We start from the raw sequence: 21,768 nt of genomic DNA on the forward strand, positions 1-21,768 counted from the left end.
ACACACACACGCATTGTGAGATGGGTTCTGGCGCCATTTTTCCTGATTCATGATTCACCCCTCACTTCGCAATCACTTTGTAAGAAGATGCCTTTACGCTGCGATTGCTTGCCGTATCATGACAGCCGTAGTTGAGAACCACAATAGTGGCCGCGTAACTGAAGTAGACGTGTCATTGGACGTAGTAAGATAAGTAATTTGCTGTACATTTTGTGACATATCTGATTACTGTACTTCAGACATTGCTTTAGACTCAAGTTCATGTGACTGCGAATGTTAGGCGCTGCGCGATGCATTTGCTTAAGACAATGAGAGAATATTTCAGCGCAACGTTGAGCAGCCACACATGACATACAGCCTCATTGATCGTTTTGCAACAAGTTCGCCGTGGTGGGTCGTACCGTTGGCAGAGGAATGCACTACACTTCACATTTAGGAAAAACTCCAGGGTTCCAGGAACCGTGACTACGCTTTCATCCATCGCTTGCCTTCTTTTACTTTGTTGCCAGCTTAGAACTGCCCAGGGTACTCTTTAACGGACAGAATATGTTCCAACACTGTGTGACGCTGCTGCGATGAAGGCATGCTGCATGTCCCTGTAGCGTCAATTTTCCATAAGGAAAAGCTGCAGCTTCGATACCGTTTGCTTTGAACTGTTCTTCGTGCTTTATTACTTCATTGTATCGTCGCTACGACGACATTATGATGGCCATCTGATGGGACGCACAACACACGTTAAACGTACCTTTCAAAAAAACGCGTCTACTGTGTTCTAATAATTTCGGCATCACCACGGTCATTTGTTGCGGACGAAGCGCATTGGTGCGAAGGCGACATATACAGTTATTTGTTACAGGAGCAGCCATCTTCGATTGTTCCTATGTAAAACGACCAAGTGAGACTCTCCCAGAAAGATTACATTGAACATGATTGCTACCGAGTCTTCTGACACTGCTTTCTTTGCGCTGTGTTGCAGCCGCAAATGTACTCAGTACTTGATAAAGCAGACACGGTGGAATAGACCAGGGGTGCTATAACGTAAAATGATTCCAAACTGTTTTGATTCCAATTTCTGCAATCAGCCTCTACGATTGGTCAAAACATTTACGGGCCACTCCCAACTTCGCCTGTCTGTCAAGCGACGTCACGAAAACCGCGATAGCTCCCCACTGATATAAAGCGGACGCAATGATCATGCATGATTAACCCGCACAAAAGAAAAATAATGATTGCTTATTCAACATCTTTTCACGATTAGCCCTCTGCTATTGGTCCATTGTTTTCTGGCTACGCCCACTTCGCCTGTCTGCCATGCGACCTCACAAAACCGCGAGAACTCACCACGTCAAGGTGACGTGTACGCGAAAAAATGCATTGATATGCCGAACAAAACTGAAAATTTTGTAGCGTTAGCTACACTGGCCTAGCCAAGCCCGTTTCGCGCGGCACATCAAGAGACGTACTGCGCATGCGCAAGGATCAGTGATATCACACGGCTTGCGCACCGGAGAGCCACCGGAGCCGGCACCTCTCGCGCACTCCGCCGCCGTCGCGCGCGACTCACCGCTGCCGGTCTGCGCATTCCAGAGGAGTGACGTCGTAGCCGTGGTAGACGCACTGGCGCCGGCGCGCTCGCTGTGCAGTCGCCGTCTGACACTGCGCTGGAGCCGCTGCGCTTCTGACTGGCGTTTGCCAGTGTGGTATAGCCATGGAGAAGGAGAGCGCAAATGCTGCTCAACAGCGCAGAAGAACGGAGAAGCTTGACTCATCGGATCCCAAAGTAGCTGCCTGGCAATTAGCGGTTGAGCGTAGGAGGAATGAATACATGTGCCACATAATACGTATACCGCGTGTGTGTCATTGGAGCAGAAGTAAGCATGACAATCAAGCTAATCCTTGACAATCTAGACAACCAGGAAAGCTAAGAATAATCAGCTGAACCTTTGCTAACGCTACGTATATCCTGGTATAGCCGAGCTAAGCCACTGCAACTTTTTCTCAATAGCCACAGACTGCCCCGTTCCGAAAGGAATAGAAGATGGCTGCCCGCCGATCGCTCAAGACCTCGCTACTCGCACCTGCCGGTGAGCATGTATTTATTTGCGCATGATAAACCTTTTTGCGTGGCAGTAAAACGTTATCGAGCCCTTTCGGCATGCATACATCGCTCTGCCAACTCTTCCTTGCTGAGGATCCGTTTTAGCGGCATTCCTCTCCTTCCGTTGCAAGCCGCCGCGATTTTCGACCAGCCACCGCAAGCTAAGTAAGGCGAAGTGGACCAATCGGAGAAGCCGGCACCACCCTCTTCATGTGGTTATCTATTTTCACTGTGCTGGCTCGGCCCCATCGAAACCCTCTCCGTTAGAGCGTGCTCCTCGCCTCTTGTCAGCCAATTAGATAAGAAAAACCGCTGAGTGTCGACAATGTTATTGGTTTTGAAAGCGAGCAAAGGTGACCTCCTATAAACGAAGAGAGTGCTTGATTGGGTTGTTCAGACAACGCTGCGGGTCACCGCCCGATGCTTGCGTCGGTGGTTACGTAAATTTGACGTCAGAAGTTTGGAATCAAAACAGTTTGGAATCATTTTACGTTATAGCGCCCCAGTAAATTAACCGCAACAAAATGAAATACAGAGCTTCCGCATGTCGTCAGAATGTTAAATAACCCACTAGAAACGTTTAGAACTTATACAGACAGAATATTTTCGTTGTGATCATCGTAGCACACCTTCGAGCTGCACTTTCTGATTACGCTAATAGATGCTTGGATGGACGACTCACCGGTGGGCTGGCGGTGACCGAAGGGTAGCAGAATGTGACATCGTTGAACTGGATGGCACCTTCGAACTCCATAGGCTTGAGCCCTGAAGTAGACCTGCTGTCAATGGCAGGTTTCTGGTCGAGTGGAAGAAAAGAAAGTGTGAAGGAGACCACGTTAAGCTAGCCGCTCCAGCATTAGTATCGTCGCTGGCAAGCGGTTGTAGTGCCCCGCGGCTACACTAATAACTTATCAGTGGCTCCTTAATTTAAGCTCCCTAATTCGAATCCTATCGTGAGAGAAGGGAAGCTACTTATACTTGGTGGAGTAAACAGCAAGAAGGGTACGCAAGATAAAACAGTGGGAAAGTGAAGGTGGCATCTGCAATAGTAGGTCCACTCATTTCCGATATTCAAATCCGCGTATTCTGACTATGGCATAAATGCGGGGCTGCTATGTGCCCCACAGGTAACATGGAAGAGCAAGTAACATCCAAGCTCAGCGTGACACTTTTTAAACCGCAAAGCACCGAAAGCAAGCACAACAGGATGCTCAGCACTAGCTTGACTAGGTATATGCTCATTATCCTCATTATGTTCCCGCAACGTGGCGGGAAATCCCAATCAATTCCAGCAGCAGCGGTTCTCGCTCCAATTTCGTTCGAGGCCTCCAGAAACATTACATCAAAAACGACAGAATCGAAATTGCGCCACAAGGTATTATATATATATATATTCGTCCCATGTTAGAATATGCCATCATAATCTGGGATCCCTTCACTAAAACTAACACTGCTAAATTGGAGAGAGTTCAAAAGAAAGCAGTACGGTTTATTTATAATTCATTTGGCCGTTCATCTATCACTCATCTACTTAATCAAAGTGGTTTGCTTCCAGTCTCTCATAGAAACCGTATCTGCCGTTTAAAATTCTTTTTTCAATTATTCCAAGGTAATTACAATCTTAACACATCCAACATTATATCGTACTCCTCTGGACATAACACAAGACAACGGCACGATTTTACAGTGACACCATTAAACGCTAGAATTAACTCCTATAAGTATTCTTATTTCCCCAGAACGATTACAGATTGGAATAATCTTAATAATGATGCAGTATCACAAACATCACTGCAAATGTTTGAAAGCTATCTGTAATTTCTTAACATCGTTTATACTACATTATATCATTGTGTTGCAATTGTGTCTTATGTTGTTGCATTTCTTTTCCTGGATCTTGACTTATGATTTATTTGTGAATGGATTAATGATTACTTTTGGAATTACGTTGGATGTTTCCAACGGACCTTTACTTGTATATTGTATGCCCACCCTGCTAAGGTCTTGTATAAGATCGCAGTATCAATAAATAAATAAATAAAAAAATATATATTAAAGATGAAGACATGCACTTGGACTCGAGCCCTCGGACGCCGGGCGCTAGGGGGGGCGAACGAGGAGAAGACGAGGAGGATAAAGTGAATAGAACAGCCGGCCCAGTGAACGGGTGCTGTGTCACTGTCTCCCGTTCTTTCCTTCACAATGGCGCAGTCGACGAAAGCCCAGTCTTAAGGCGCTCCAGCCTTTCAGCACTGTGCTGCGGAGGCCTTTCGTCCTCCGGCATCTCGCCGTCCAGGGTCAGTCTGATGAGGGAACGCCGTCAACGCTCCTCTTGTCATGGATGCCGCACCTGGGAGTACCTGGATCTCCGAGCCCCCAAGGCATGCCGTTCACGCTGCCTTGGACGTGGATCCTCGCCGTCGTGGGTGCCTTCTGCCGCCAGGGTACGCCGTGTACGCTTCCCGTGCTCTGGATCACTGCCCCACGACATCATCGACAACTCAGCCAACAAGGGATGCCGTTCACGCTTCCTTGGCCATGCTTACGGCTACAGTGAATACCGCGGCCGCCACCAGCTCTGGCTCAACGGATGCCGTTCACGCTCCCTTGGTAACTGGTCCGGCTGGCCCGATTACTGCGGCCGCTGCCGCCGCCTCAGGGTGCGCGGATTCCGCTACTGGCTCAACCGGCAGCTTAACCGACGCCATGCAAGCCATCTCGCTGCTGTCACAACAGCTGGACGACATCGTTTCAGCCACTTCCGGTTTTCCTCTAGCAGCCTTTCCATCACCGGCTGCCTCGGAACTACCGGAGTTCAATGGATTTGAGAATGACCCAACTCTGTGGCTGCAAGCTGCTAATGCGCTCGGCGCACGCCATGCCTGGCCCGACAACACGACAAGGCTGCTTGCCGCGGGCCCACTTCGAGGTGCCGCCAAGGCGTGGCAAACAGTGGTCCTGGCCTGAATGGAGCGCAGCGCCGATAGCTGCTTTCGGCCAGCTACCTTCTGCCTGCGGTGAGTCCAACCAGCGAAGGTCTGCGCACGGCGCACCAGCGAGCGACTGCTTCGATGCTGCGGCAGGTGTGCCCAGCAAAGCGTCGGCAGAGAGGTCCGCATGCTGCCTCGCCGCAGACGCCGGCTCACCGGGGGTCGCCGTCTGCTTCACCCCAGACGGGGGGAAGCGCATGGTGACCGCCGCTTCCGCTAGTATCCCGCTTCCGATAGGACCACCTAGTAACCGCCCGCTCCCTTATGCCTGCGCTGCCCGTACATTACCGAGCATCAGCTGCAGCCCGTCATCCTCGAAGATCGCGGCTGAGAACCAACGGTTCCGCAACACAGGCAGCGAGTCGAGCCCTCAGCCGCCACCGCATCAGTCACAGTCGTCCGGTTCGAACTCCATGTCGGCGTCCTCCACCATCCATAGTGAACCCGGCAGCAAAGCCTCCAAGACAGTGGACGAAGCTGCATCAGCAGCAGCGTCGGCAACAGAGGCATGCGGTGACGACGCAGGCGATGTACAGTATTGCGACCCTTGGGGAAGCGGCCCAGCCGCCGTGGCTCTGCAGCTGCCGAGGGCCGAACAGCAGCGCAACAAGAGCCCCACTCCGGCACACGCCAGCCCTGCCGCAGGGAGGGCACCATCTGCCGACGAGATGGCCCGCCAGCGGCACATCTTCGAGACGGCGTTCGACTTGCGTGTCAAGCAGCGAGTTCCGGACCAGGGCTTGAATCGAATGGCCCAAAACCCTGTCCTACTCCTCCCTGGGCTGCAGCAGCAGCCGCGTGCTGGCCCCCTCCACCCGGTACCATTGTCGTCCTCGTCTTCGGCAGTGTCAGTTGTGACAGGTTGCAGGGGAGGCATTAAAGGACAGCCTTCACTGCGGCATCCCTGTTGCCCGGGGCCACCACCGCACCAGGGGAGTGGTGGCGGCACTTCGGCATCTTCTGGTGCTCAGCAGCGGCTAGCACCGGCACCTCGTGGTTCCAGCAGCCGTGGCGGTGGTATCAGTGTGTTCCAGTCTACATTCTCGGACAATGTGTCGTCGTCCTCTTTTGCGGACGAAAGTGCCGGCAGACCTGACGAGAAGCCAGGCCGGCATGGTCCACTACAGCCAGTTGCTACTGATTCCAGCCATGTGGCAAGCACGACAACGCCGCTTTGGAGTGGCTCCGACTGTGCCCTCCAGTCACTCAGGGCATCCACGGACAACCTCTCCAGCTGTTCCTGTGATGGTCCTCGAGGGCCTAAGAAGAGGCGGGGAGGACTGGTGGCGGTCGCAACACCCATATTGATCAACGAAGCACCCTTTCAGGGAATATCCTCGGCTTCGGCTGAGACGGACAGCGCTGAGCGGCGGGATGGTCGTCGGCGATACCTGCGACCAGTGCCCAACAGTCAGTACCGCCCGCCAGAGAAGCTGGTTGCGCGCTGGACAGCTCACAGATGACTTCAATGCTTGGTCGGGTTGCGTGATTCCAGGCGTGCCCTAAACTTGCAGCGTGGCCGAGTGTAAAGATGAAGACATGCACTTGGGCTCGGGCGCTCGGACACCGGGCGCTAGGGGGCGATTGAGGAAGAGAAAGAGAATAGACCAGCCAGCCCAGTGAACGGGTGCTGTGTCTGTCTCCTGTTCTTTCCTTTACAGTGTATATATATATATATATATATATATATATATATATATATATATATATATATTGTGAGCGCTAACTGCAGTTCATCATCGTCTTCATCTGTAAATACCGATCCTCATCATCATCATTTGTCGGGTTGGTGCTTGTTGGTTGTCTCGTGCTATGTTAAAATACAAGCGCTCTGCCTTCGTCCTGGGGGTAGTCTTACAATGTATATATATATATATATATATATATATATTGAGACGTCGACCGATGCGATGCCTTTATTACCGAGCAGCCGCCCGAGGCGGAGACGAATCACGGCACGAGACAAAAGATGATGATGCGTTGTATGTGCAAATGACGACGACGATATGCCCTAAATGCACTCACAATATTCTCATCGAAAGTCCGCTTTAGTAATGAGTGCAGCAAACGTCGGCCAGAAAGCAGGTACTTTACCATGCACGATTTATACGCAATAGATTTGAAAACACATACGCTACATTTAGTAATGAATCTGCGAATAAACGTCAAATGCAACGGAATTGAGACCAGGAAAAAAAATGCGCCTTAAGATGGCTTAGGTATTTACTGGAAAACTTTGTTTGAAATACTAGTGCGTGAAACACGTGAAGCTTGAAACGACGTTTTTAATACAAAAGCTTGAAGAAAAAATAAAAATAAACCATCATTCGTGCTTGGCGGAAAGGACGCATAAGACGTTCACAAACAACCTAGCGTCCGGGTTTTTGGAGACTGGGTGTCACCAACGGCGTGCTGAAAATCCACATGTTCTGAAAATCTACATCTACATGATGCCAATATTGCTATTGGGCTCACTCGCCTAAGATGTTGCACTCTTTTAAAGTTTGCTTTAATTTACGTGAAAAACGTGGTATTCTACTTATGTATAACCAACATAGCCTAAGTGATGTTTCTGTACAGTTGCATAATGCACACATTCTTCGTATTCCATATAGAACGACAATTACCTGGAAATGCGTAGTTGGGGCGATTGCAAAACTCAAGCAGTTCTTCCTTATTGTTAGTTCAACAAATGCGGATAAAATTGATGTCCGGAAAAATTCTATTTATGTTTAGTTACTATAAGCGAGTAAGTGCCTATCCTGACATTTTGGGATAATTCTAAAAAGCACACTCATATAAAGTCCAGTCGTGCCACTCCACTGCGGCTTGTACTATGGTTGCCGAACACCAATACTCACCCTATCGATGATCTGATAGACTTTCCCGGCGGCACGCTTCGCATTGGCGAAAGCATGAAAGTACGGCGTTGCCTGTCCCAGACTCATGGAGAACATGAGAACGCTGAAAAACACCTGTAGGAAGAAACGAAACAAACCGTCATAGAAACGGCATTGTACCGTCTCAAGCCAAGGAATATGAGGTTAGGAGAGTAAGCACAATGTCATCCTGAAGCCTAAATGATGCCTAAACACAATGATATTAACTGGGTTAGTATACATCTTGACCAGTGTTCCACAAAAAATGTGCAACACTATAAATGCATGCGCATTTATTTTCCTGATAACCTAGCCTGGTCTAAGCATATATGCTACATAACTATCGGGGCATACGGTGTTTAACTTGATTATACGCATTTCCTGCAGGCACCAGCACACCTAACTTTAGTAATAAACAGCCGTTCACAGCGTACCTCTGCGCAACATGGAATACACGGTCATCTGGGCTGTCATTTGTACTGGAACGTGTTAACCGTGCTACTCGCTTCGTCAGATAAGACTAAGACTATCGCATCAGCGTGTCGAAAAGAAAGCTTAGGCTAGGAAATTTTGGAGAAACGCCATCTGCACATGACACTAACTTTTCACGGGCGCTGTCTGTGCTATCCCTTCGTCCTATTGTTCAGCGCTGTTTCGTTTTCTCGTAACCATGAACCAACCTACCCAAATGCGTGCCCTTCTACAAACCTTTACCTGTCACCACATCACTCCGGATACGCCCGTCGAGATCATGCTATCAAGGTTCTTCAGTACGCTTGTCGCACTGATGTGTTTACAAGTTCTTTTCGATCACATACACTTACAATGTGGAATGAGTGGCCGCGAGCTGTTGCGGAGTGCCTTTTCGCTGAAAAATTTCTAGATTTTTTGGCTCGGTGTGCTATGTAGCTTTCCGAAGTGCATGCGCAGGCATTTACTAGCACTTGCTAGCATAATAACTGAAGGCCGGGGGAGCTTGTGTGGATTAATAAATGACTACAGCGCGACATAAATACAACAGACAAAAACGAAGTGAGCAGACAGGGCGCTGACCGGCGCTGATTTTCTACTGTATGACATAGCTACAGCACCTGCTTTGCAGACCCATCAGGGGACTCTGTGTGGAGTGCTTTTACACACTTCAGTTCGCGAGCACATCATCAGTCAAGCCGTACAATCTCGGTTGAGGTTGCTGGGTACTTGAAGGCCCCCTTCTTTCCCGGTCCGAAGACCCGCTTGTCTGGTGGAAAATTAAGGGCAGCCACCTTTACCCAACCCTGGTTGCAGCTGCCCGTAGGTATCTTTTGATACCAGCCACCCAGGTAAGAAGTGAAAGGCTTTTTTCCACTGCAGGAGCAGTTGTAAGCTGCAAAAGGGAGTACCTCGAACCCCAGCATGTGGAACAGCTAGTGCTTTTGCACGAAAATTTGTAAATTTTCGTAAATAATCAAGTTGTTTACTCTCCTTGAATAAACCCCAGACCTTAGCTCTCTGCCGTTGTTTTTCTTTTCTTGCTACTATCCGAAGTATTCGCTTCGAAATTATTCGAGAAGAATGACTATTCACTTCGAATTCGCTTCCAACCAAAAAATCACTGTTCGCACAAGCCTACTAATTGGTGTTGTATGGTATGGTATAGGAGAGCAAGGTTATCGATGGGCTCAGGTTTCAGCTGCGCTCCACTTTGTCAGTGAATTATATTTTGAGAAGAAACATTCGGTGCACGCATAAACATATTACAGGGGCCACTAGCAGTGGCGTAGCCAGCAATTTTGTTCGGGGGGGGGGGGGGGGGGGGGGGGCTCAGGTTGCAGCGCAGCCTCCTTACATAATTTGTCGAGGGATGAAATACATGAATAATAACTGCATTGCCATTGCAGATGCTGCAAACGAATTATTGAACGCTACGCACTGTGAATACAAGTAAAATATGTATTTTTTTTCAACATATAATATATTAGTATGGCCCCAAAATTGTGGCGGAAATAACTCATATCAATGCTTCCGCGTTTTTATCTATTTGATATGTACAGAAAGCCACACGCGAAAATTAACACTGTATCAGTTCGAAACCTGCAAGGCAGTGCATTCAGCTGATATGAAAACGTAAAGGCCATGAAACTAACAAGTTGAGGACAAATATTTTGATGAATCTATGTCATTCAAGAACCTTGTTTACATTTTTGTACATATGCAACGGCGAGGGAAAGACCTCAACGACACTGTCCTTCGTTGCAATGGATTGCGCAGGAGCAGCCGTTATCCGTCGTGTATTGTGAGTAATTGCACCGAAATTATAGTCGCAATAGTGAGTACATATAAAAAGCAGGATTTCTGCAAAATATAAATTAGAAATGCGAATATAGAACAAAATATACAAATGCAAAGATACAACTTGATAAACGGCAATAAAGTCACTGGAAGCAAAGCTCACTGCTTGTATCCACAAAACCTCGCAACAACATATTAAAATATACGTATCAGTTTCCAATAAATCTACGTATCTAAGTAAACACCACTCTATATAATGCGTCACACAAGACAAATAAACATGTTGCGCAGGCACAGATAGTAAACTTTACGCATAGAAAGACAGACGATCCAGGCAAGAACAATACTATGATCGCAGAAATCGTGATATGTACTTGGGACACGCTAAGGTCGCGACAGCACCATATGGGTAGAATAATAGAGAAAGATTCAGAAAGGAGTATGAAGATGTGTATTTTAACTGCCTGCACAGCGGCAACAATTATTCTGCACCCAAAATTAAAGAAGGGTATTTGCTTCGGTTCAAAAAAAAAAAAAAAAGATGCAAAAACAGGTAGTTAAAAAGGAAAGAAAAGGCCAAACGAAAGCCACAGATGATGCGGCAAGTTGAACTATCCAATATCCGAGTGAGTGAACTGCCCAACGCCGCGTGGGCTGGGCTTTGAATGAGCAACATCAGTCAAAATTGGTTATTGATGTCCTCGTAATTTTTGTATTCGCATGATAATTTTGATCATGATCCTAACTGTCACAATAAATGGCGAGAATTTCTGTGGTTTTAGAAGCTAGTGAACAGTCATACGTTTTCATAATTGCGAGTTTATGGACCTGAAGGCACAGAGTTTTTTACTTGAATTGTTTTTTGCTGCTTCGCTGTTTAAAGGACAAACTTCACTCGGTGGGCAAGTTTAGCGAAGCAGTCAATAACTTTGGACACGTTGATGCCGACGTCTCTGTGGGCGTATAGAAGCGCCAGCCTAACCATGCGTTCCTCAGACATTGTAGAGCGCAAGTGTAGTTTTTTAGTAATGTTTGAAAATATTTACTCTGCGCTGGTAGTGTTCACTATAAGGGTGACTAGAATCTTGAGCAGTTTGTACACATTTACATAGAACTCCAGTCGCAATGAGAGAGGGAATCTATTCCGGTGCTAAAACCTAAAAACATTTCTTCGTTGTCGATGGCATCCTTGTTTAGCTACATTGCACAAACAGTAAGCTGTTCGATTCCAGCATTATACGTCGTTTCATCAGCCTGTACGGAGGAGCAGCCTGCAGCGTTTTCTTTTGCACCTAGGCTTTCTTTGATAATTTCACGACAGATTTCTATAATTTGGTTTTGTACATTAAAAACGAGGCATTACTGGGGAAACATTCCAAATGGTTCTTCAGATATGTATCTTCACAATCAGCTCGCATGCGAAGAAGCGCTCTGAAAATACCAGTATTTTCAGCGGAGGCTTTGCTTAAATCCATAGGACCACTGTCCTTATGACCCCGGAGAGCCAGACCTTGTCGCCCGCAAAAAACAACTGTCTCAAGGCCGTTAACTTTCTTCTGCTTTCTCTTATTTTACTTTGCCTGTCCTGGTCCAGCTGATTGATCACATTGGGCGCGCTTCCTGAAAATGCTTAAATAAAGTTATCAGCTGCCGGCTAACAGTGACGGTGATATTTAGTATTTTCCTGTATGGAAGATTGGAAGCGCGTGCTTCCATTTCTGGAACGGCGTGAATTGATAGCTTTCACGTGACGTCACGCACCCACCTTATCACCGTTTTGGGGCACCAACATGGCGACTACGAACACTTTAGTCCAATCCATCTTATTGAAAGCTTTCACGTGACGTTACGGACCCAGCTTATCACCGTGCCGGTGCACCAACATGGCGGCTACAATGACGTCAGTGCAAGCCATCTATATGCAGGCTCCAGTGCGCGCATGTTGGCCCAAGTTTATAAGAACATCAAACCCATAAAGCTCCAGAATTGAAAATCTAAAGCACGTCTTAGGAAATGTCAGTGTACCTTTCGCGTCAAAAGTTTAGGAGAACTTTATACCCACAAAGTTTCGGAATTGAAATCCATGCGCTCCGTAGATTCCACGGCAGCTGCGAGATGCCGCGACGCCCTCGCTCGCTATTGAAAAGCCCTTGAAACTTTATGCTCGGATGGGGCTCCTTGCGTTATATGTGACTCAAGGTGCACGGGCGTTGCCACGAAATCCAGCCCGAGTTCGCAATGTTCGTGCCGCAATGCCTCTTCGAGAGTGAAAAAGACATTGTAGACAAAATCCAGAATAATTCCCGGCTCCGGTGGTTGTTTTGGTCGGCGGTGCATGAAAGCACGAAATAATACAGGGGGGGGGAGGGCTGATGGAGCTCCAGCCCCCCCCCCCCCCCCCCCCCCCTGGCTACGCCTCTGGTCACTAGTACCGGTATCTTCCACCAACAGCTTCCGCAAAATGAGTATTAGTGATGCTTCGTGGGTACCCTTTTGTAAGTAAAGTTTTGTGGTGACACAGGCACGCCCTACACGGTACGTGAGACGACGACCACCACAAACGCTCTACAGTAGGCTCGAGCAACTTTGGTTCACACCACCGTTTGGAAGGAGTAGGCTTACAGCGATACTTTATTTCTTACGTTGGTGGTGGTTACGCTGCTGAAGTTCCTGTGTACATGCAGCGAAGTGAACTCACGATTATAAGCGTGCTTGTCTCGTACTTCCGTTGTCCGGGCGGGAGATCGAAGTCTCCCACTACGAGATCGATGCCGTACCAAAAGCCCAGCGCGTAGTTGGCGAAGATGGAGGTCCAGATGACGGACACGCCGACGCTGGCAACCAGGCCCTTGCGGTAACCCGTCCGTGTGGCCCGATCCAGACGGTCCGAGTAGCTGTGATGATGGCACGCTTATGAGTGAAATATGCACCGAATCTCCTCGACATCTAGAACCCATATTCCGTTTCACGCGTCTCACAATTATGATGCGGGATGGAACACAGGAAAAAATGAAAAAGTAGAAGTACTAATACTTGCACTTTTTTTACAGAAATACGAGTAGTGTCAATCGTGATAAAACCTAGGGCTCATCAGAGACTTTACTGCACGCCTTTCGATAAATTTTCCTTAAGTTGTCAACTGCCACATTATTGAAATAAGAACATCAAGCCCGTGTGCCACCGTTGGCACTGCTGCTACTGACACAGTGCAACATGTAACTATGTGATTACGAAGGGATAGACTGACGATAGAAGAAAGAAGGACTTCCAAGAATGTGCGCGCCTGTCTCAGGACCATTGGCAGACGGCGCAACCTTGAATTAGACATGGGCATGCACTCCGCTGTTGGCATTGAAATTTTGGCTGATATTACCACACTCGCATTATTTGTGGTGTAATACAGTGATAATGGTCAAAAGCTTACGATAAAAGCAGCACCACAGCAAAGCCTACGTCAACACTTTCATTTACAAAAGAAAATGTTTAAGAGGAGAACGCCAAACTAGAAAGCGAACTGAAAGGTTAAAAAAAAGAATCACCGACTATTACGATACTGTCTAATGCAAAATTTGAGCGCAGCTGTATACGTGTTCTCACTTCGCGATATACTGGCTGGCACAGATAATCGGTTTTATGCGGTACGTTGCAAACGGAGCAAAGTGTGGCGTGACTGCCTCGCTAATCGGGAGATCGCGAGAAGCAGCGCGAGGGTGACGTGTGGGAGTGATTCCCAGCAGCCGCCGCAGACAGTCCTCCGCTCATGCAGCGCTTTCTTACCATACAGACGACGCGCACTACTACGGCGCCATCTCGTCGCCATTGTCGCCGCAAAGCCCGTCTTTCGTGTCATTATGCTTTTCTTCTCACGCTTTCGCCATACTCTCCTCCTCCGCTTTCCTCTCTTGGTTACCCTGCACCCTCCGCCTCCGCTTTGCTCCTCGCACTCTTCGCTATCGCCGTCTTTTACCTCCCTCTGCGCTCCGGTTTTGCTTTCCTCCATCGCTGTGCTCGTTCGCTCGGTTACGAGAAACAACGTCGACGCTCGCTGCAGAAACGGGCGCTAAAGAGCCAAGCTCTCAAATGAATCTAAGTGAAGACTAACTGAGCTAACACGCGTTTAACGGCTTGGATGACAGTACGTGAACGGTATTTCGCTGAGCGCGCCCATTTTGCGACTAAGTCGCTCCATCGCTTTCCGTAGAATTACTCGATGCCCAGTCCTTGGGTTTCATGGATGTGGTGTCATTTATGTTTCGCTGCTGCTCGTTACTATTGACAGAATGAATGTTTTAGGCACTCTGCTTTACAAATTTGACAGGGGGACATTCATGATCTAGGAGTACCTGCGAAATTGTAAAGAGTGTAGTTGAACAAGCTCGACAGCGCATGTCTCATCAATGTCGTCGCATCTTTGCAGCCCTCGCTTGCGGCCTCTCACGCGCACAGTCTCCGACTTTCGCACCGTTCAGGATCATGATGCTCCGCCGCGGTAGCCCACTGGTCAGTGATCGAGGCTGTGCTCCAATAGTCCCCGTAGACTGATAAATAGGCAGCTGCGCACGCAGCTGCCATTTTAAGATCTAGTTTGAATACCGATGCCAGGAAGATAGCTTTACGAAGACAGCATGGAATTCAAAAACGACGAAGACTACTCTGCTGTTCAAAGAAGATGGCGGTTGAGGGAAATGTTTGGAAACTGGACGAGATGGTTGCCTACTCACAAGAAAACACAGTAAGGCTTCATTATGCGCCGAATGTGAGCTATGTTGGGTTTTTTTTAACGCGTTCAAATACAGTTTCTATCTGTGCCTTTCTCAGCTATTCGTTGTCGATGCGAGGCTGCGTCAAGGCATGTAGACGTCTTCGAGATGCTTTCCATTCCTAGGGATCGAAGCGGCCTTCTTAACAGTCAACTAGACTGTCTTAAGTGATGGCGAGAATCGGAACACGGGCCAAAAAGTGTGGATGTCAGCTTTGGCTGACTTTAGCAAGTAGCCGCATTGTTCGACGGCTTGTTCCTCAGTGCGTTCTCGTGGTATTTCAGTGTGTGTGTGTTTATGTGTGACAAGAACACACCTTTAGTAATGAAAAACTATCTGGTGTATTTTTCATGTAGGTGGTGCCCAGAGGTTCACGGGCAGTACGTTGGCTCCGTAGTCCATCACTGAACTAAAACCAGCGACTAGTCTAGAATTGCTACTCTCAAAAAGGCACCCGCCTGCCTCAACACAGCGCATCAAGAAATAGTTCCTGTAGAAGACATGGCACCGGAACGAAGAGGAGGCGCCCCAGTTTTTCCATCACAATGACCGCTCTGTGGTCACGGGCCCCACGCACGAACTGCCAGAATAAAAAGTGTACTGACGATGAAGAGAGCAGACCGCGCGAACGAGCGGTTTTAAAAAGAGACTGTGTTACCCCAAGTATACCGTCATCACTGTTCTCATATCGTGGGACACCCGTTAAACATATTCGCTTTATGTGTGTTTAACAGTACGTAAAACAGGATGCAAATGTTTCGCTTGGGAAAAATTGATAGATTTGTTAGCCACAAAACTTCCGATTTGGTATCTGAGTCACGTACTGTGAAGTTCAGTTTCTCTCTGGATTCTATTATACCTAGGTCAGTTTTTGGCACTTACCTACGCAGCTCTTGTCAATAACATTGGCTACTCGGGAGAATGCGTAATCAAAATGAAAGAAAATAAGCAGCGTCATTACACACCACGGTCATTACACACAGCACGGCCGATGAAATGCGTCGACGTCCACTCACCGCTGCATCTCCTTATGCTGACCGCCGTAAGCGATCACGGTCTTGATAAAGGTGATCGCTTCCAACGCCACGGATCCCGCGTAGCGGTATTCGACAGATTCCTCGGCCTCCAGCTTGCTCTGGGTCTAAGCATCAGAAGACAAAATCGCGGCGAAAGTAAACCAGCGATACCTGCGACTTTCTTCGTCAACTTTTCAGAATAAATCGCAGTATAAAAATTAATTACAGGAAGCGCTGCCAGCCCTTTGGGCTGTGCTATAATACAAATACGGAGAGGCATGCATTTCACAGTTCAGTGTTCAGTAGCGCAGGCCATACAGCGTCACGAATAAATATCATGCAGATGCGGTTACTGAGAAAAATTATACTAAACTCTAACAAAAAGCCTCAATAGGCCTGCGAATCATCGCATGACCCTAAGTGATATATGCTGACGAGTTTACTTGGTCTAATAAACTGACCAGCTATTATGCCGTTGTATTCGGAGCTACTGGTACATCCGAATAACCGTGCATATATACTCATGTGTGCATGCAGGCTTGAATAGCGTTTAAGACATTTGTTTCTCTTTGCCTGCTTGCTTACAGCTTCCTGTGTTGAAGCCAGATCTCTCGTTGTTTTCACAAATTCATCCGAGACCTAATTAGCATGTCCTAGCAGTACACCGTGCTCTTTCATGTCCCTGCTTGGACGAAGCCAAAGCCGGATTCCAGAAGCCGCACGGTCGGGTCGTGTATTGCGGCTCTACAAAGCTGTGGTGCCACAGAAGTGTGCAATTAGTTGAGTGAAATAACGTTTTCCTGCAGGGCTCTTGCCTTGGCGATGATGGTGGTGATGAGCACGAGGCAAGGAACGAGCGCGAGCAGCACGAGCGTCAGCTGCCAGCCGTGCCAGAAAGCAGAGATGAGCGAGGCCGATGCGGTGGACAGGAAGAACAGGCACATGCCAATCTTCTCGCCCAGTCCGTCGTGGATCTTCTCCAGGTCTCTGCAAACAGCACGCGAATAATTCCATAATTTATTCAGCTGTATATCTGGAATGTATAAAGGACGAAAAACTCGCGAAGGTGTAAATATTAGGCAGTTCGCGAAAACAGTCAAGCTGCAACAATCTCAGTTCAACGGAACCTGCTCTGCTATTATGGTCATCACAACTATTCGTGCATGCATTTGCATATACATGGCTGAGGAGAAAGGAAGAAATGCTAGTATGCAGCGGCTTGACGGTGCTGGTAACCTACTTTCCCCCATCGATATGCGGGGTTAGGTACACAGTAATCGTACACAATTCTGTACACGTGTTACACAGGCGAACGTGAACTGAACTAAGTAAGTGAAATGACATCGCGAGAGAGATTTTTGATAGAAAATAATGAGTAGCAGGGCAATGCAAAACCAAAACTAATAATGATGAAAAATATTTTGTAAGCGAACTGTATGAGATTGAGCGGTTCCTGTTGTGACAATGTAAACCTGTTTAGTACGAAATATGTATTTTAGAGTTTGTGAACCATAACTTGTTCGTGAGGGTGGCACATACTAGAATTAATGGTGTCTTGTTGGGTAAAAGTGAGTGTTGGTGTGAAGGTGTGGAGTATCGGATAAGAAGGACGTGGCATGTTCACTGCACGATTTATATGGTTGTAAAGAGTGGCAATTCCACACGTTGGATAAGTGCATAATGGAATAAGGCCAGAACAAGAATCGGGAGGCTGTTGCGAAAGGTGCGTTTGCAATTGCTCTAAGCGCATTTTTCTGCAAAACAAAGAGCTTTGCGATGTTCGGGCAGTGCTACCCCAGACCAAAGCACAGTTACTAGCTTGCAACACCAACAGTAAGTGTTACAACGTGATCTTTGTTTTGGGGGCACTAAATATTGACAATTTTTGAAGATACCGCCAACACGGACATCTTTACTTTTAAGATGCTCAATGAACAGCTGTCCCTGGCTACGCGCCTGACCACAAGCTAAGTAAGGCAAAGCGGACCAGTCGGAGAAGCCGGCACCACCCTCTTCATGCGGTTATCTATTTTCACTGTGCTGGCTCGGCCCCATCGAAACCCTCTCCACTAGAGCGTGCTCCTCGCCTCTTGTCAGCCAATTATATAAGAAAAACCACTGAGTGTAGACAATGTTATTGGTTTTGAAAGCGAAGAAAGGGGACCTCCTATAAGTGAGGAGAGTGTTTGATTGGGTTGCTCAGGCAACGCTGCGGGTAACCGCCCGATGCTTGCGTCGGTGGTTACGTAAATTTGACGTCAGGAGTTTGGAATCATTCTACATTATAGCGCCCCTAGGTGCAAATACTGGTTCAAGCAAAGATTAAAAGGTGAAAGTGAACGTTGGTTGTCGGAAGTACGTGAAATATGAAGGCCGCACCTAGAATATTTTGGAACCACTTTAACTTATTAGGCAGCAAGTCTGGAACAATTCAACATATCCTAGACGAAGCTGGAAACAAACTGGAAGGGCACGAGGCATTAAATTACACCCGAAAACAACACAGCCGAATCACTTTAAGGAAGTCACGAAGCGGTCTTTTACAAAAAAAAAAAAAAAAGTGAGCATGAACAAGAACCAGATGCAGGAGGAGCTGGTGCTGAGAAATTTCAACTAGACGAAAGCCTAAGAGAATATTTCTATAAGCGCACAGCCACAGGATTATACGAGGTTCCCATTAGGCTGTTTAATGAACTAGGACCAAAAGGTATGGAAACTCTTGAATGCAGTAGACAAAAGCTTGCAAGGTAAGAGAATACCAAACAGCTGGAGACAAAGTAGAATGATAAATGTTTTTAAATATAATGGGATAAAAGATAGTATTCACTGATACCTACCATTGACCATTAGATCAGTAATATACAGCTTAACAACGGAGGTGGTTAAATGAAAGCTGCGAGCAAAACATATTACACATGCCTGAGGAGGAATGCCTGAAGACATTGTTGCGAAATTGCTGCTGCCAAGGAAATGTATTTTCTCAAGACTTACCATCACTCCTTAAGACTAATTCTAAGAAGTTCTGGATGGTAATAAGTCCTGATACTAGAGAAAGTGCATTTATTTGCATGATGAAAATAATACTCCTATCCCCAAAACTGACTTAACTGATTAACTATTGTTTTCTGGTATGGGGCACGACTTCTATTTCCAACACTAACAAACTATACACAATCCAAAAACGGGCTGTACGCAACATTACAAGTGCTGCGTTCGATTCCCCCTCCAAACCTATTTTTGAAACACTTAACGTAATACCCGTAACAGAATTGTACAACAATGTACTGGTTAAACGATATAAATTTAGCATTAAGCAAAATGCCTTTCTTGTTAAGCTATCCAAATTAAAACATAAAACGTACACATACGATTCCCGAGCCGCCGGTGATTGGTTTATACCAAAAACACGTACGAATTATGGTAGACAAACGATTCCTTATCGACTACCCTCTTTAGTAAATTGGTGCAATGCCCTATAGAAGAGTGATCTTTTGTTTGCTTTCGCGTGTAAATCAACCTTAGAGAGCAAGTTGTAAGATGCTTTTCTTTCTTTTTTTAGTTCTTTGTTGTTGCTGCATAAATGACCACTTTATAGTTATTATCTATGTTCGCATAAGCGAAGTTTTTTGTGGGGGGCCCTCGTCAAGCCTGTGAAAGGCTTTGTGTCTACGTCCCCACCATCATCTTAATGATGCAAATAAAGTTTCTGTCTGTCTGTCTGTCTGTCTGTCTGTCTGTCTGTCTGTCTGTCTGTCTGTCTGTCTGTCTGTCTGTCTGTCTGTCTGTCTGTCTGTCTGTCTGTCTGTCTGTCTGTCTGTCTGTCTGTCTGTCTGTCTGTCTGTCTGTCTGTCTGTCTGTCTGTCTGTCTGTCTGTCTGTCTGTCTGTCTGTCTGTCTGTCTGTCTGTCTGTCTGTCTGTCTGTCTGTCTGTCTGTCTGTCTGTCTGTCTGTCTGTCTGTCTGTCTGTCTGTCTGTCTGTCTGTCTGTCTGTCTGTCTGTCTGTCTGTCTGTCTGTCTGTCTGTCTGTCTGTCTGTCTGTCTGTCTGTCTGTCTGTCTGTCTGTCTGTCTGTCTGTCTGTCTGTCTGTCTGTCTGTCTGTCTGTCTGTCTGTCTGTCTGTCTGTCTGTCTGTCTGTCTGTCTGTCTGTCTGTCTGTCTGTCTGTCTGTCTGTCTGTCTGTCTGTCTGTCTGTCTGTCTGTCTGTCTGTCTGTCTGTCTGTCTGTCTGTCTGTCTGTCTGTCTGTCTGTCTGTCTGTCTGTCTGTCTGTCTGTCTGTCTGTCTGTCTGTCTGTCTGTCTGTCTGTCTGTCTGTCTGTCTGTCTGTCTGTCTGTCTGTCTGTCTGTCTGTCTGTCTGTCTGTCTGTCTGTCTGTCTGTCTGTCTGTCTGTCTGTCTGTCTGTCTGTCTGTCTGTCTGTCTGTCTGTCTGTCTGTCTGTCTGTCTGTCTGTCTGTCTGTCTGTCTGTCTGTCTGTCTGTCTGTCTGTCTGTCTGTCTGTCTGTCTGTCTGTCTGTCTGTCTGTCTGTCTGTCTGTCTGTCTGTCTGTCTGTCTGTCTGTCTGTCTGTCTGTCTGTCTGTCTGTCTGTCTGTCTGTCTGTCTGTCTGTCTGTCTGTCTGTCTGTCTGTCTGTCTGTCTGTCTGTCTGTCTGTCTGTCTGTCTGTCTGTCTGTCTGTCTGTCTGTCTGTCTGTCTGTCTGTCTGTCTGTCTGTCTGTCTGTCTGTCTGTCTGTCTGTCTGTCTGTCTGTCTGTCTGTCTGTCTGTCTGTCTGTCTGTCTGTCTGTCTGTCTGTCTGTCTGTCTGTCTGTCTGTCTGTCTGTCTGTCTGTCTGTCTGTCTGTCTGTCTGTCTGTCTGTCTGTCTGTCTGTCTGTCTGTCTGTCTGTCTGTCTGTCTGTCTGTCTGTCTGTCTGTCTGTCTGTCTGTCTGTCTGTCTGTCTGTCTGTCTGTCTGTCTGTCTGTCTGTCTGTCTGTCTGTCTGTCTGTCTGTCTGTCTGTCTGTCTGTCTGTCTGTCTGTCTGTCTGTCTGTCTGTCTGTCTGTCTGTCTGTCTGTCTGTCTGTCTGTCTGTCTGTCTGTCTGTCTGTCTGTCTGTCTGTCTGTCTGTCTGTCTGTCTGTCTGTCTGTCTGTCTGTCTGTCTGTCTGTCTGTCTGTCTGTCTGTCTGTCTGTCTGTCTGTCTGTCTGTCTGTCTGTCTGTCTGTCTGTCTGTCTGTCTGTCTGTCTGTCTGTCTGTCTGTCTGTCTGTCTGTCTGTCTGTCTGTCTGTCTGTCTGTCTGTCTGTCTGTCTGTCTGTCTGTCTGTCTGTCTGTCTGTCTGTCTGTCTGTCTGTCTGTCTGTCTGTCTGTCTGTCTGTCTGTCTGTCTGTCTGTCTGTCTGTCTGTCTGTCTGTCTGTCTGTCTGTCTGTCTGTCTGTCTGTCTGTCTGTCTGTCTGTCTGTCTGTCTGTCTGTCTGTCTGTCTGTCTGTCTGTCTGTCTGTCTGTCTGTCTGTCTGTCTGTCTGTCTGTCTGTCTGTCTGTCTGTCTGTCTGTCTGTCTGTCTGTCTGTCTGTCTGTCTGTCTGTCTGTCTGTCTGTCTGTCTGTCTGTCTGTCTGTCTGTCTTGGCGCATTGGCGCATATGTCACTTTATTACATAATAAAGTGACATATGCGCCAATTCAGCACAATGTAAGCTGTAAGTTGGTTGCAGTGTGGCGGATGTAAGATTATTGTCAATTGTTAAGGATGCATCACTCTCTGCGCACTCTTCCACACCTTAAATGA

At 47.3% G+C, this 21,768-nt stretch overlaps 1 protein-coding gene across 1 annotated transcript in view; it reads right to left on the reverse strand.

The window, feature by feature from the left end:
• The window catches only part of LOC119439963 (phosphatidylcholine translocator ABCB4), a 148,119-nt gene that overhangs the window by 125,621 nt on the left and 730 nt on the right, over window positions 1-21,768 (reverse strand). The window contains exons 2-6 of the mRNA XM_049662682.1: window positions 16,830-17,001; window positions 16,015-16,139; window positions 12,937-13,132; window positions 7,950-8,063; window positions 2,781-2,894 (exon numbers count right to left, since the gene is read on the reverse strand). Coding sequence (XP_049518639.1) covers window positions 2,781-2,894; window positions 7,950-8,063; window positions 12,937-13,132; window positions 16,015-16,139; window positions 16,830-17,001 — 721 coding nt within the window. The remainder of the gene's footprint in view (window positions 1-2,780; window positions 2,895-7,949; window positions 8,064-12,936; window positions 13,133-16,014; window positions 16,140-16,829; window positions 17,002-21,768) is intronic.

This window comes from Dermacentor silvarum, chromosome 2 (assembly GCF_013339745.2).
Source record: "Dermacentor silvarum isolate Dsil-2018 chromosome 2, BIME_Dsil_1.4, whole genome shotgun sequence".
Taxonomy (NCBI): Eukaryota; Metazoa; Arthropoda; class Arachnida; order Ixodida; family Ixodidae; genus Dermacentor; species Dermacentor silvarum.